Genomic DNA, 16,326 nt, shown 5'->3' with positions numbered 1-16,326 from the left:
GGAGGAAAAGATTATTTTGAAGATCATAGACAGGGATCAAACAAGGAGTACAGCAAATTTCACATCACTTGGTAGGTTTCTTATTTTCCACTGTGGATGTCTGAGTAGCAATTGCCATACTTAGTAAACAGAGCTTATATTCATGGATCGATAATACTCAAAGCAATTGCCACACAAGTTCCTGATATAAGAAAGCTTATAAAGTTTATTTCAAATCTGCACTTCTTGCATATTTTATATTTTTTTTCCTAAGAGTGCTGAACACTTTGGCCCTTTTCCAACAGGTATTGAAATGCTTTCTTAGATTGACAATAGAATACTCAGCATTTTTCAGAAGTATATTGACAGGAAAGCAAATAGTACCATACGCCTTTTTATGCTTGCATTTCCTTTTAAACTCAACAGCTCACTATTATCTGTATAAAATAATCTATAATCCTGCAAACAGTTCTGCAGCTTCTTAACAATAAAGTTACTAGGACCCATTAAAATCACTAGGACCATTTAGTTCTATAAAGTTACAAGGGTTTGCAGGATAAAGACTGCTGTAAGAGAGTCCAGTGAGAAGACAGAAATAAGGTGATAAGAAACAAAACTACAAAAATACCTCTGAAATATCAAAATGAAACTCCAAAGTCTTCCCTGGTAGCTCCTTGGAGGCACTGTTCCACACTCGATGTATTTCCATTTTTGAAAGATCACTATGTTGATAGGAAGGTAGAACTAAACTGGCAGAACGAGAAACTACCAATTTCAGGATATTCAAGGCTTCTCTCCAGTGAATGCTCTAGAAATAATATATTTACTCAGCAAACAGAAAGTGAGATTCACACACATTCAAGATTATTTAAATTTCACAGCTGTAATTTTTTGCCACATAATTAAAATGTAAAATCAGAACATCCATATTCTTTGTCTCTCTTGGCCAGCGACAAGGTGTCTGTGTAATTGCAGAATAATTTCAACATCAGAGACCAAGACTTGCCTAAGGTGTCACTGTTAGGGAACTGGCCCACAAGCTGGTAGACCTATGGATAAAGCCAACTTGGCAGAGGATTTTAAATCTCCTACCTGAATGTCTTAATCAGTATGAATAAATATAAGGGCAATATCCCCATTTAACAAAACGGGGATCCCCATTTAAGCAGAATCCCCATTTAACAAAAAAGGTGACTTGACATGGGTTTTTACCTCTGTGAATTCCTAGTACTCCCATGTATTTTTCACTTGTCAAGAATTAGGTTCAGAGGTCTCTGAAGAGAAGTGCTTATGCCACACCTCCCTTGTGCTAGTAATTAAAGAATGGTCACTCAGGCTCTGAGTGGTATTAAGGTTGCTCTGAGGTACTCCAAGGCTGAAGCCCAACCTTCCCACACAGGGAAAACACAGCCAGGAATCTTCTCTGGGGATGCACAAGCCATGAGACATCAGGATGTTTACAAACTTTGTACCACACCAGACACTTGCAGCCCTCCCCTGCTAATCTAGTCTTAAATTCTTACACAGAAAATCAACTTAGGAGAGCAAATGCTGCTAAGTTCCTATAGTAATATAGAGACAATATAGTATTTACCTGTACGTATTTTTCAATGGTTTTTAGCACTTCCATGTTAAACTGCTTCACAGGAATAGCTGACAGGTCCATATAACTAAGAAGACTGTAGATCATCTGTAAGAGGGACTGTTGCATACTAGGAAGGCCCTTTTCTAGCAGCTTTTAAAAGAAAAGTGAATATTACAAAATTTTGAGACATTTCTTCTTAAGCAGAAAGCTACTAGTTTCACAAATAGCAATTGTACTCTTCATCTCCCTTCACTCACTGATTCTACAATGCCATTTTACAATAATTTCACAACTGATGATGGTATACAGGCATGAAGCAAAAAAGAGGTTAAGTTGGGAGACAAATGCCAGCCTGTTACATTTTATACATGCCTGCCCTAACTTATCCAGAAAACACATTCAGCAGTTGAGTGAACTGGTAGGTAAAATTTATACTGTAATTGGGTAAGCACATCCAATAAAAACAGGGGAGGATTTTTTATGTCTACATTTGCTGGAAGTCAGTGAGAAAAAAGAAAACTTGCTGAAGAAATAAAACTACTACTATTCAGACATCAATAAATATTTATCAAATATATTTCACTGCCAGTGCTCACTGGCTCTAAGTGCCAAAGAAACATTTTCTGTTTAGGAGGAGGTGGAGTCCCTGGCCCCTATTACTGTAGAGAGTAATAGAAACAAGGGCTTGATCTAAATCCTGGAATTTTCAGACACCTGAGTGTAGATCTTGGAATACCACAATGAACCCTGAAAATGCTCATACATATGTTTTACAGTAATTCCAGAGGCATACAGACAGCCATGAATTGTTTGTATATGAGTGAAATATCTCAGCTGAGAATTTCCTGGCAAGGCAGCATGTTCTTTCACTGGTGACAGGCATTGTCCCACCCCACAAATTGCAGAGGCAATCGAACGTTTTTGCTGGAGGTTATCAGAGCCTCAATACTAGACACCATCCTCTCAATTCAGGCTGACAAAAAAGTTCTAACACTGGCTATTTGAGTTATTGGATTCTAGAAAAAAAAATTGCTTATAAAAACTCTAAGCTGCCTCCTCCCTTCCATCAGAGAAAAATTTCAATTCTTATCCAAGTGGACTATAGTAATTGTTATATATCCTTCTAAGGATATAGAAGGATCAGGTTCCTGTTTTTTCTGAATGAGAATGTTTCATGCCAGTGCAAATGGAACCTATTTTATCCCACTAAATATCTTCTGATTTCTTTCATCAGCAAAAGTGGGTAGCAATTAGTGATTCATAAATCAAAGCGAGCAAATTCCATTAACAGCACAGTAAAGGAAACTCATCATACTTATCTATTCCTCTACAAATAGACAGGAAGAATTTTTAAATTAAAGGCTTGGCAACCTGCTTCAGCTCTTAGACACTGTCAGCCCCTCAAATACCTTTACTGAAAATGTGCTTAGCAATTCTTTTTCAAAACAGGGTTACCAAGGGGTTTTTATGCCTTCTATTAGGATCTTGCAATGGAAAGTTTGATTCCTTGTTTGCAATTAGTTTATGTGATGCATGCGGCACATCAGCCATTTCAGTGCAGGATTAGAAGAAAGTATCTGGATGACAGAAAGAATTTTTTTTGTTCTCTGACAGAGGCTGCTGCATCAGACAATCTCTTTTGGGATAGGAAAAGGAATTCTGGGGAAATAATGGAATTTTGTCTCAAATGGTATTTAGAAAGCTGTTATAAGAATCTTATCTCTAAAAGTTTCTTATCTCTGTAATTTCCACTACAGTTTTTACAAATTTGTTGTCAAAAGTATTTGTTGACTGAAACAGCTCTTGGCCCTTAAACCTGACATATTTGGGGACTGTGTCAGTTCTCACTTGCTCAGATGATTATATGTGGTGGTTGGCAGTCCAAGTGTGTCCTTACATACATAATGAATTTGTAATAAGAAAGAGTATTTCTGTTTAGAAAAACAGAAAAGGCTGCTCTTCAGCAGCCTTAACATGCCTTTGGTGCAATATGAATTCTGAAGTAACAAAAATAGCAGCAAGATGGAGTACTGGTAACACATCACTTGGATAAGAGAATTCCAGGACAAAGAGTTTCCACTGTATTTGTAGAAAGAAATACAACTGTTCTCAGAATTTTTTTTGGACTCTTGTACATATGACCTATTTTGAACAATTGTGGATTCCTCTCTTGTTCTGTGTCGTAACTATTGGGGTCTTATCTGGGCTCAGGAGTCCACACTGCATTAGCAACATTTGCCATCTTCCTGAAGCAACAACCACCCCAGAACAAAGTGGAGAAGAGACCCTTGTCCTTCAAGGGCTGCTGGGCTGCTACCACAGGAGACAGTTCCCTTTGTCCCTCCCAGCCTGACAGGGGCTGTGAAGAGATACCCAGCTCTGAGGCAATGCCATGCAGTCAAACAAACGTTTAGAGGAAATAAAGAGGGCATTTCAAAAGCCATGTCTGAGAGACAAACCATTTCTCAAATTAATGCTTATCTAGGGCATGCTTCCCTTTGCAATACAGATAGTTTAGTTTCTACTGATCTTTTGGTTTTGAACAGGTTATAAATGCTTATGTTTTTACCACCATCTAACAAGGAGGAGGTGGAAAAATCTACCATAAGCATATTACTATGCACTATGGATTCTTGTCCTTTCTTCTCCATTAATAACATTAGCTACTTAAGTTTGAACATGATCCTGGACTTAATGAGTCACCAGTTTAACATGCCAGTTGAGATATGCCAAGAATAAGTATGCTGCAATGATTAAAGTTTAAATTTCAAAAACTAATCTGAAAAAATCTAGCATAAAACCAAAGTAAGGTTTCAGTAATATGTTTGTATGCTGATCTGATTTTGGTTTTGAAGGTTGAGAGATCTATTGCACTACTGAATAGTGATTTTTCCTCATCTGTAGATTGAGACTTCCCAGTTGTTTTCTAGGAGAAATGAAAATTTTTCATGAATGGAGAATATGTAAAACTAATTAAGGAGCATTACTTGTCACTGTGAGATCTTCATAATAACAGAGCTCAAATATTTTACTTTGTGCTGGAATCATACTCCTTGATGACAAGTAATGACTTCCCATTGAACAGGTTAAATACAAAATTTTATCTGAGTGGCAATAATTGAAACTTTTACTTTTACTGTGCTGAGAGCATTTCTTTTCATAGTCTTAATTTAAGTACTTAAATTAAGTACAGTGTCTCCTTCTGAAGCTACACCTGTGTTTGAAAGGGTCACTGTTGCAATACAATTTCCTTTGTTATTCTTAAGCACTGCCTGTCTCACAATATCCCTCTGTCCCAAGGGTTGGGGACTGAACCAGGAATGTTAAAGCTTGAGGCTGTGTGTGGCTTTAACATTCAAGTGCAGGTTGCCCAGTGAGGCTGTTAACCTATTAGGCTTCACCAATTGACAGTGTATCCCACAGCTGGTTTATAGGAAACAGGGGCACACTGTTTATCCTGACCTGGGGATTAACTAAGAAGAAAAGAGCAAACATTCTGAAGGTTGGGAAAAAAACATTCAAGGCCACAGCAGCCTGAATAAGATGGTTTCTTGTCTTTTGCTACACCACCAGACTGGCAGCTACTCTATGCCCATATAAATATTCTCCAGACATGACTCAACAGAGCTGTACTCAATGTAAATACAAAGAAAGGAAGTCAGTGCTTACAACTCTGTCATCCTGCTGCTGCTGGTGCTATGTGAGGAATGTGTCTTAACTACAGTAAAAAGCCTGCCTGGCTTGCTGTGGATACAGTAGGTGGTGCCAACCTACAGCAAGGGGAAGCCGTGCAGAAAAGAGTCTCCACATGCATGTCTCAACCCATTTCAAGGGGAGCAGGATTGGGAGCAATGGCCTTTGTGGAGGTGGTGCAGCACTAGTGACCGTACAGAGAGCACTGAGGGTAACAGAGGGGCAACTGCTTTCTGAAGGCTGGGAAAGCAGAGAAAGAATTTGAACATTTCCATCTTTTACAGCATTTCTTTATTACAAATATAGTTTTAATAGCATATTTTTATTAGGAATACAAGCTTCCACTGTGAAGAAGACACTTGACTCTGGAGGGTTCAATGTCATCAAGAGCTCTAATAGCTCTCTAGAGCATTTGGACTTGAAAAGAGAATGAAAAACCTCAAGGTCCTGTTTAAGGTTCCTACAGGAACCTTAAATGGCTTTCACCATCACTAAAGATCACATGAATGATTGCTTAGAGCCTCCATGAGCAAGTAAGGTGAGGAAGCAGCTTGACATAGCAGGGCCTAGTTTATTCTGGAGCCTAAGTGAGCATGGGAGCAGCACCTGGCTTTTCAGGCTCTTGCAAATTTGTGACTAGCCAGTATCAGAGATGCCTGAGGGGTTTTTATAGATCCTTTGGCAGATGCTAGTTAATTTATGTAGAGAGGTGGGTGTCAACCCCTTCTCCAGAGTACCAACTGATAGTATAAGAGGAAATGGTCTCAGGCCAGGAAAGGTTTAGATTAACTGCTCAGAAAAATTCCTTCATGAAAACAGTTTCCCAGCATTGGAACAGGCTGACCAGGAAAAGGGTGGACTCATCATCCCTGGAGATATTTAAAAGATGTGTAAATGTGGCAGTGAGGGAAATGGTTGAGTGGTGGACTTGGCAGAGTTAGATTTGGTGATGTTTGATGATCTCAAAGGTTTTTTCCAGCCTAAAAATGATTTTGTGATTCAGTGATTGCAGAACTGTCTTCTCCCTGGATGAGAGGGGAGACTGAAGGCAACTCAGCAGGGAAGAGATAAATCTGAGAACCCTGTAATAAAATGCTGTCCTGAAAGTGATCTGACAACAAGGGGGGCAATATCAAGCAGCTTTGTGCTAAAGAGCAGAACTGAACCTTGGAGCCCCAGTAACATCACTGCATTAGCACTAAACTCCACAGGTGAAAATGAACATGGGAAAACCTTTGCAGCAAGATGATCTCATTTAGTGTTAGCGGAACGCATACAAATTTGTATCAAGAACCAGATCCTTATATCAGATGGTATCTTACTATGCTGGAAAATCCATTGTGGAGTTAGTCTTCTGATTTTCCTCAATGGGATCTAAATAAATGTCCAGTTTCTTCTCACTTTCACAGTGGAAAATCCAACTGGCTGATGAAGGAATCTGCTTTAAGACGTATCAGCTATTGTTTTAGTGTTAAATATTGTTTTTTAAAGTAATTCTGTTCTTTTCTGCCAAATTCTGCTTTTATTTTTTAATTATAAATAACAGATGCAGAGCTCTCAGTAATTTGCTGGCACATTTCATCTCTTTGGGCTGCTGGGCAACAGAAGAGTTAGAACACTGAAAAGTTTTTGAAAACTTACCTCAGCCAGATATGTAACCATACTCAAAGTAATATCAGCAAATGCTTCATGAAGGTAACGGCAAACCACATTTACCCAGGTAGCACAGTCCCTTGTATAGCTGTGTGTTTTATAAAGGGTCATGACATGTGCAAGATTTGACAGCTTGGGATTCTTCTCCTCCAAACAAACCTAATTAAATATAAACATCAAAACATTTCAAGAAAAAGGCAACTGCATTTACAAGGTTTGAGGATGTACAAAACAGCAAATGATTTTGATACCTGAGCAATCCTTTCGGCTATATCTTTACAAAACTGGTTTGGGCTGTCAAAATGCTGAATTAAATGGGGCAGGAGACACAAAACATTCAGTGGAAATCCTAGAACAAGAAAATACAGAATAAAATACATATTCTGGACAGCAAGAGCCACAGTGATCTTTAAATTGGTGTTTCATGGAAGGTCACAGCTTCAATATAACATTTACCATAAACTCACACAGACCCTGTCTAGTTGGTCATACCACTGGCCAAGCCACATTTGTCTTAAAGACGCCTTAATTTGAAAATCCAGTATGTCATTTAGGCAACAATACTCTTGTAAAGCATGAGCTTATTTCTGCGAACACTACTGCCCATTTCTCTTAGAGATAATTTTTCTCTTTTCCACTTAACTGGCTTATTGACAGTCTTAACCAGTGGCATTTTCACTACAGCTGCTAAAACACAAAAAGAAATTCAGTGAGCATTGATTAATAAACAACTGTTCTGGTCAGCTGCCAGGCACAGCTTCCACTGTTTTACACTGTTCAAGGTAATAAAAATGCACCAAGTTCCAAGTGCTGTAATTAGCTTAAGTGCTGTCTGGAACTGGGATTCAGATCTTCTGCACCAACTCATAGCTCAAAGTGGTTGATGAAATACCTGCAGCAGCTGTAACAGAGCTATATCAAAAGCTGCTCTAGTTCAGGTGGGAGCCCAGAAGTCGACTAATTGTATTTGGATACAATCTGCTTTTTGAAAAGAAAGAATTTGTTCTATGAAATTTGTTCATTCCCTCTTATTCTACACAATTAAACAAGTTGCTGAAATTAGCATCATGGTTTCCCTACTCTTCCTTTGTATTCAGGGAAAAGGAAGGATGCCTCCAGATGGTACTGTCACAGCAATTCAATGTGTGAATTGCCCAACCAAAGCCTGGAACACAGGCACCACACAGGTGCCTAGAGATGGGCAGGCTGCTCATGGCATTCATTCCTCTACGCTGTGTCTAGGCTTGCTATGACTTAATTGTCAAGCCTGGACATTTGTCTTAGTATCTGTGTTTCAGACCAAAAGAGAGGAGTAAAAATCTGGAACAATGCAAAAACTCTCCTCAAGAAATATAATTAAGAAGTGGCCACAACCTCAGCTAAATAATGGGGAATTTCAAAATGCTGTCTTATTTCCCTATAACCCAGGCCTCTCTCCTCGCTCACTATTGTGCTACTGTAGTTTATCTGAAGTGTACAAGAGTTTTCGATATTTATATTTTTAGAGAAAATACCATGAAACACTAATTTAAAATCAAGCAGTTTGACACAGTTTGAAAACAATTGAACAGAAAAACTGACCAAAGTAGGTAATAGAAGTTTTGACAGTATCTCCTTACATGTTTACTTTGTCACCAATCAGAAACCTTATTTGATGCTTAAGACCTAGAAATTAAATGCTAAATAATACATGATTTCTCTCCTCCAAAACCTTGTTGTGCAATGGATTCACTTTCTAGAAACAGGTCACTATTTCTACAAAATTCAAAAAAAAGCTCACCCAGCTGAAAGCAAAAGTGCATTATGCTATATTCAAAGAGAAAGAAAAATTGCTATTTTTGGTTTTGTTCAGATAGCTGAATGAGGTCTGTGACCAAATGTCAATGCCACAGAAATTGAAAGAGAGGAGACCATAATGGTTTTACCTATAGCTTGAGAGGAATCCACCATGGATATTCGAGACACTGGTGTCAGCAAACTAAAGAGCTGGAGGGTGAGATCAGTGGTAGTAAGGGAAGTGAATCCTTTCAGGAGCAGCTGCTGAAGTCCTGAGAAGTCTGCCCATTTCAGCTGCCCTTGCAGCTTCTCTAGCTTCTCCCTGTTCTCAGCTTTATCTAGTGGCAAATGAGCCAGAAGTTTATTCAGCAACCGCAGTGCCATTAGGTACTCAAACTCAAAATCTGATTCCATCAAAGCCACGGCAACCCAGAAGATGGTGGCCAGTAGGTTGGTTGGATTGTTAATATGGGATGGATCAGTGAGACTGTCCTTTAGAGAGGATGAACTCCTGGTTTTAGAGGACAGGCCTTGCTGGGTGCATGCCTGAATTCTGTCTAGTGTGGCACTGCGTGGTGGGTCTGAGGATTTGTCCACATCTCCAAACTTTTTGGGTACAGAGAAGCTCCTCTGGTGTCTACTCCGCTCAGCAGTGGCTGTGTTGCCACCTGCAGGATTCATATTCAGCTGCCCCGTGCTCTTCCGGTTTGCGGTCAGTTTGGTGTTCGATGATAAATCTGGTGAAGATGAACTGAAACCAAGATTTAAAACATCCATTACACTGTGTGAATGCACAGCTTGAAAGGGTGCATATTAGATGCAAGCTAAGTATTTTTCAGACTGTAAATAAATATTTAAATGGGAGAAATAAAATACCAAAGCATCTATTGCAGCCTGCCTTCTTTTTTTCCAGAAGACAGACTCAGGCCCACAGACCTGACAGAGATGAGATTCACATGGCACTGCACCAAACCAGAGCAGGATAGCCTACAGTCTACATAGGCAAGAATGACATGGGGATAAGAAATACAGAGCTGTGAAATGACCTATGGCAATTCCCAATGGGACAGTGGCAGAACTGAAAACAACTTTGTTCTTTAAAATGCCCTCATCAATGGAGCAAGCTCTGAACTTGGCACAGCTGGCAGGCAAATTCACAATTGTTTGCTGGGTAACCGTGGGCAGAAAAATCTTTATCAGAACCAGAAATATACCCCATTATCCTCAAGAAACCTGTCATGTGCTTGCACAGGCACTTACCAATACAGGTCCTTCTGAAAATTTGTTGTCATTGCACCCTATCCTGCCTGTATCCTAAGATCTCTTCAAGATGTTTACAGAAAGTGTAGATGTTTCAATTTCAATGACTAATGCCTCCTCATGCACTACCCCACGATGATCCAGACAATACCTATCAATTATCTGCACAGAGGAACTTGCTGTGTTGATACACACAAGGGAAGTTTGCTCTGGAGAACAGCTAATTCCTGACTCTGATCCCATTCCTACCTCATACACTATGAGTCTCTACTGTCTATAGTACTTGAAGAGAATCTTATCTTGGAACCAAGTGTCAGGGTAAAGTATGTTGCATCCCACTGCTTTCTGGAGTGTTTCCTACTCTTTGTTCCATCTTGCTCTTTGCTGAAATGTGCACTAAAGAAAGATAAACAGCTCTTAGTTTAGGAAGTAGAAGTGTGCTTATTCCTCTCTATTCTGTTCAAAGGCATTCCTTGGGCTCTGCCATGGCACAGCATCCTGCCTACAGCTTCAGAAATGACAGCCCTGGTATTTTTGTGCTGCACATAAAGCATGGTAACTTATGGATATTTAAAAAAATTATTTACCTGTTCTGTTGCTACTATTAGGAGTCAAATAGACATTCATGTCCCTCAGTACTATGAACAGCCACATTACAGAGGGAGCCTGTGACTTCTCTCCATGTGCAAAGGTCCACTTTCAGGCCAAGGGTTTCATAAAGATGGTCAACACAGCAAACAAAATCTATGTCTACACAAAAATCCTCCCTAGTTTTACTGAGAAGAAGCTGTGATAATTTATTCCTGGGGAATACTTGACCTGAGAATGACATGCTGCATGAAACCAGTACTACAGAACCCGTGCTCCTTCCCAGATACATTTTCAGGTTTATGACACAAAGGTGCAAAAATACAATATTTTTAAAGAATGCTAAAGTAGACTATAGCCAAGTGGCAGCAAGGTAGAATTTACAACACATTGTAAAGTTTCATTATTTCAACTATGGAAAAATTTGGCAGAAATGTGCTCATAGTCTGATTCTCAGAAGATTACAAATGAGGTCAGTCTTATCAAAATTATTTTTTGCTGTTAGACTGCAGAACTGCACACTTAATGTCATAAAATATTGAAAAGAATACAGTTAGAAGAACAGATTCTTACCGTGATAACACCGTCAAAAGATCACTGTTCTTCAAACAGTCAGAGAGATTGTCCACTGCAGCTTCCAAAGTAAGTAGTGCCTCCATTACATACCCCTACCAATGCAGGAGGTTAAGCATTTTAACAAAGACATTCCAAAAAGTAACATTTAAAAATCTTCAGTTCATAAAAGGAAGAGGCTCCTACTGAAACCTATAATTTCTCCTGAAAGAAAGGCCCAACATTCATATCAAAGCCACTGCCCTGAACATTAAAATGTCCCTACAAGTATGTTTTATTTTCTGGCTCTGAATGATCTATGAAGGTATGCAAGAAGGGCACATATCTCATCAAGGGATTGGTAATGACACACTGAACCTCTGACTTGCAGGTCACTGATTTAAATTCTACACAAGCAGTTGTGACAGAGTATTACTGTCATCTTGTGGCAGTTTCATTACCTAAATAAAATATGGAGGAGATGTCAGTCTATTTCTTACTGAGAGCCAGTATTTCTCTTTATTAAGTCTTGAATCTTGCTATAAATAGTCTCTGATTGTAACATTTCAGTCTGTTTAGCTAAACAGAGTGAACATCATAGTGCTGTGAAAGGTCTGTATCAAATTAAGTCAATGTAAGCTTTGTATTATTATGGATGGTGCAGATTTCTTTACTCCTAAACATGCTAACTTCTGAGGAATGAGACAGTGTCTACTTCATGCTGTGAGATTACATCACCAGACAAATGATGGATTCCTTAAACCCAAATTAATGAAGTTATAAAGGTAAAAATGTTCATCACAAATATTTCATTTTGAGTGACAATTACTAAAATCTTCTAGTTGTTCTCTTTAGAGCTATTGTAAGATTGTCACAGCTTGATGAAGGCTTAGCTAAGGAACATATGATTTCAGCAAACTCAGAAGTAACCTTTCCTGAGGCCACATTCTACTCTTCATCACATGACTCCAGAACACCTTGTAAAATGGTAATTTTAAATTAAGTAAGCACAGAATCAACAGTTCTAAGAAGCATTGTTTACACATGCATACCTGAATCTCATCTCCATGCTCTCCAATAACTTCCACCAATCTTGACAGGAGGTCAGACAATGCATGTGCAGAAAGGGGCTGCTTTAGGGCCCTGAATATCTGGAAAGAGCGACCAGCATAATGTCTGGAAGAGCTTGAAAGAGCTGTTTGTAAAGCAACTTCACTCAGATGCTGCTCCAAATGAAAACCTAAGCAAAAGAACAGAATGTCAATTTTTCCCCCCCTTTTTTATTACAGACTTTACTGTGGGTCATAAACAGGCTGAACCTACTCTGTGAGGAGGATATGCTCGTTAGTGTGTGTTGCAGACACTGAGAAATGGAGGTGCAGAAACATCTGTGCTTTGGTGAATTCTACATTTGTTTTGCACAGAATGCAAGAAAATTAACTGAAAAAAAATTGGAGTATGAAATTGATAATGACTTATTTTTTTTAAATTCCCGGACAAACTTTCAAGCCATCCAGTATTCTTGCTGGCAGCAACAGTAACTTCTGAAAACTCCCAAACTTGAAGTCAAACTGAATTAGGAGTCTTTCCGTCAGCTTCAGAAGGCTTTGGATAAAATCTTTAATATAAATACTGATGCTGCATTCTGCTTTGATCTTGGAAATTATTTAATTAGTGACTGTACTGGTTTTCAACATGCAATCAGCACATTCCCTATGTTCTAAAAACCATAATAAATGAAAAATAAACTTTTATTGCCAGAAGAAATTTAACAAAGTATATTTACTTAGAAGCTGTGATGTATTTTACTAACAGGACACAGAGGAGATTTTATCTGGCAGAATCAATCAAAAGGCTTTCTACCAACAGCTTTGAAGAAATATTCAACACTCAGGAACAGTTTAATCTAACATGATTGTTTTAAAGCAATTCTTTCATATGTCATACATCCTTGTTAAGACATATTTACTGTGCTTCTGCATAAGCAGATGTACTAAGTCACAGGACAAACATTAAGTGTGACCATGAGGGAATATTTTTTTAGTTATGAAAAGAAAGTATTTACTACCTGACTTGGAATCTTTAAATACAGATACAACATGGCGCAGAAAATTAGTGAGCTGTTCAGCACTCTTGGTGTTCTGATTTTTGGGAGTGATATCTTCATGGCACCAAAGTGGACCAAATGCCCTTAAAGAAATACATAACAAAGAGCAAAATTTTTTTGAGTTATCTGAAATAAATGTAATCAGTTAAAATATATAATCTACACAGGTACTTTGATGTTTAGAGGTCCATGACCTGGGAAACATGCAACCAAACATAATTTTAAATAAAAGTAAATAAATATTCCTATGTTGTATTTTAAAATATAAGCTGTGCTGTGTAGAGAGCAGCATAAACAAATCCCTGTTTTTCAATTTAACATCGTGTCTAGAATCTGCTGGCTGTAGCTGGTAGTTAATATTAGTTTTGCTATGAACTTTACATCTAATTTTATAATGAAGCCATGAAACTGGCTTCTTCTATTAGTTTATTTCTGAACATAAAACTATCAGTCAATTAAACATTTTATTTCTGTCAGGTAAGATTTTTTTTCTATTTTTTTCTGACTCTGTAGTGCTTTTCAGTACCTATCCACCACTGTAAGTATCAATAAAAGAGGAATGGGGTCTGTAATTACTATTAGAGCTCAGTCATTTTCCTTTAAGTTGCTTCATGAAAGTGTGCATTTTGAGTACAAACGTATCCTCTGCTTATCTGCATTACCTGGTTGTCAGAAACTCAATTAATTTGTTTGCTTTCTCATCTGATTCAGCAGCAGTGTCCACGTCCTCAACTTCTTGTGTAATCTGAGGGAGATTTCCACTGCTGCCTCCCAGGCTGATGCTGGAGGAGGTGGAGCTGGAGCTCAAGCCGGAGTCTGGCACTGGAGAGGACTGGTATTCCCGCAGAAAGTCAAAGCCACCTGCCAGCCAAAGGGGAGGAGATAAAGGTGGAATGCACTGTTGGGCCAGCTCTGCAGATGGAAGTGTCTGCCAAGCAGCTCTTTTCAGAGTCAGCAGCAGAAACCTTCCACTGGGAAACACGGGGAAAACCTGCAGAACACAACCCTCAAATACTGATGGGAGTGAAAATGGTACTTTGTTTCTAAACGTGTAGAAAGCAGAATAAAATGAAAACTACCCAAGTCAAGATTTCTGTTTTTACTGCACAAGGACAACAGTACTTGGAAAACAAATATTCCAGGAATATTCTTTACATTCAGAAGTAGGACTTTTTAAAAGTGAATTTAGAAGCTGGCAAAGTACATGCAAAGTTCACTTCTCTGACCTAGTCTGATATGGAAAAAAACTGCTGGGTGGAATTTTTAGAACGATTATGCTGTCCTAATTTTACAAATGTAATGGAAATCAAGTCACAAGTGTGGCTTCTTTGAACACTTTACCCACTGGACTCGTCATACAAAATATTTTCAGCATTAGGATGAAACACCTGAGTAAGAGTTCTGCTAGATCAAAAGCTTGCCACAGTTTCAGAGCTAAGATTAGAAACCAAGACCTGTTTTCTTAAGGTTAAACTTCTAGTCATGTTTAGGCTGTACCTACAACAGAAAAAAACTGCCTTCTGAGAAAAATGGGAGAAGGACAAAATACACTGCAAATGAGAAGACTCTTAATTTAGTTGCCTGACATTACATGGAACAAACCTGAGCTGAAGCATTTTCAGTTAGGATTCTTTGCTATAGCTACTCACCTACACTCTCACTCTTTTTATTAGCTTCTCAAAAACCAGACCAAAATACCAAGTCTTGATGACTTCTGGAACTCCAGAGGGCCAGAATCAGGGTACCAATTACATTTTTAGACCAAGAATGAAAACAGTTTTTCATTTTGGCAGAAAAGCAGTAATATAATTTTAATGGAAAAATTTTATTCTGTATTTAATAATTAATAGATGTGCACTGGGAAAGAAACCCACCCAACTCCAGACAGGAAATTATTGTGAGATAACTTTTCACAGAAGTTATTCAGAATGAAGTATCTTTGGCCAAAATAGTTCATCAATCTAGAATACCTATCCCTTCTGCTCATTAATTTAAAATAATTTTGTTGTGTCTCAGAAAAAAATAGTAGTAAGTTATCATGTAATATTTTTTACAAAACCAAATTACCTATTACTTCCTAAATAATCATGGAAATGGCACTGATATGAGAACCTTTACTTTTCAGTTTTTTACTGTTCCTCACCCTCTTACTGACAACCAATCTTACACCCACAACTCTTTATTGGTTCTGTGATTCCTCCAAAATGGAACAGAACACCTGCTTTTAATAATATTGTATGACAGCAGTAAATCTAACTAGCAGCTTTCTACAAATTGGTTCCAACCAACTCCTTAAAAACCGGTAAATTGCTAAAAGTAATAGAACACTGACCTCAGCAGAGGTCTGAAGTAAGACTCCTAATGTAGAAAGAGATTTCAGGACAGAAATGCAATGTATCAGTGATATAAAGAAGGGTGTGTATCATGTGAAACTTAATTTAATAATGGAAAATCTGAGCTGCACATTCTTGCTGCTCTTCCTGTGTCGGAATTATTTATGCATTTCTTTTAAGGGTGAGGAATGATTGTCCTCATTTAAAGTAGCGCTGGATCCCTGAGGGGGGAATCAGGAAGTTATTAGCCCTATTAATTTTAAAATACTGCATTACATATTTTTGCCTTACATTAGATAACTTTTTCAATATCATGAAAATTTGTCTAATAATAAATTGCATGCATCCCTAGGGTAGTTCACGTGGAATTAGTATTAATGGGAACTGTTCATATTTGCCACTTTATTACTTTGACTTATCAAAACCTGGCAGTATGATACAGTGCTCTCCTTGTCTTCATTACCTGTGTAAAGATATTCAGGCAAGTATGCTGGTTGTACTGTCAGAGTCTTGGTCTCATTCATCTCTCTGGTCTGCAGAAGCACAGATGCAATGGCTTGATAGTTATTATTGCAAGATAATGCAATCAAAAGGTGAAGCAGTAACTTTTTACTGTGTTCAAAGACCTCCGGGCGGTAATGGTCAAGACCTAAAAAGAAAAGGTTACAGCAATCTCTGAATATGAAGTAATAATAAACAAGTTCACATTCCAGAAATAGCAAAAATTCCAAGGCAGTTCATGATAACAGTGCAAATAAACAAAAGATGTAGTATTTCCAGACATAGTTACCAGTGCTGTC

At 38.3% G+C, this 16,326-nt stretch overlaps 1 protein-coding gene across 9 annotated transcripts in view; it reads right to left on the bottom strand.

Annotated features, from left to right (window-relative positions):
• The window catches only part of FRY (FRY microtubule binding protein), a 224,250-nt gene that overhangs the window by 32,106 nt on the left and 175,818 nt on the right, over positions 1 to 16,326 (bottom strand). For all 9 annotated transcript variants that reach the window (XM_063149130.1, XM_063149128.1, XM_063149129.1 and 6 more), the window contains 10 exons: positions 15,990 to 16,175; positions 13,856 to 14,054; positions 13,155 to 13,276; positions 12,139 to 12,326; positions 11,108 to 11,202; positions 8,836 to 9,437; positions 7,162 to 7,259; positions 6,899 to 7,069; positions 1,574 to 1,714; positions 608 to 787 (listed from right to left, as the gene is read on the bottom strand). In XM_063149130.1, coding sequence (XP_063005200.1) covers positions 608 to 787; positions 1,574 to 1,714; positions 6,899 to 7,069; positions 7,162 to 7,259; positions 8,836 to 9,437; positions 11,108 to 11,202; positions 12,139 to 12,326; positions 13,155 to 13,276; positions 13,856 to 14,054; positions 15,990 to 16,175 — 1,982 coding nt within the window. The remainder of the gene's footprint in view (positions 1 to 607; positions 788 to 1,573; positions 1,715 to 6,898; positions 7,070 to 7,161; positions 7,260 to 8,835; positions 9,438 to 11,107; positions 11,203 to 12,138; positions 12,327 to 13,154; positions 13,277 to 13,855; positions 14,055 to 15,989; positions 16,176 to 16,326) is intronic.

Source organism: Melospiza melodia, chromosome 2 (assembly GCF_035770615.1).
Source record: "Melospiza melodia melodia isolate bMelMel2 chromosome 2, bMelMel2.pri, whole genome shotgun sequence".
Taxonomy (NCBI): Eukaryota; Metazoa; Chordata; class Aves; order Passeriformes; family Passerellidae; genus Melospiza; species Melospiza melodia.
Note: the sequence above shows the minus strand (reverse complement) of the source record. Positions and strands in the feature narration are given on the sequence as shown.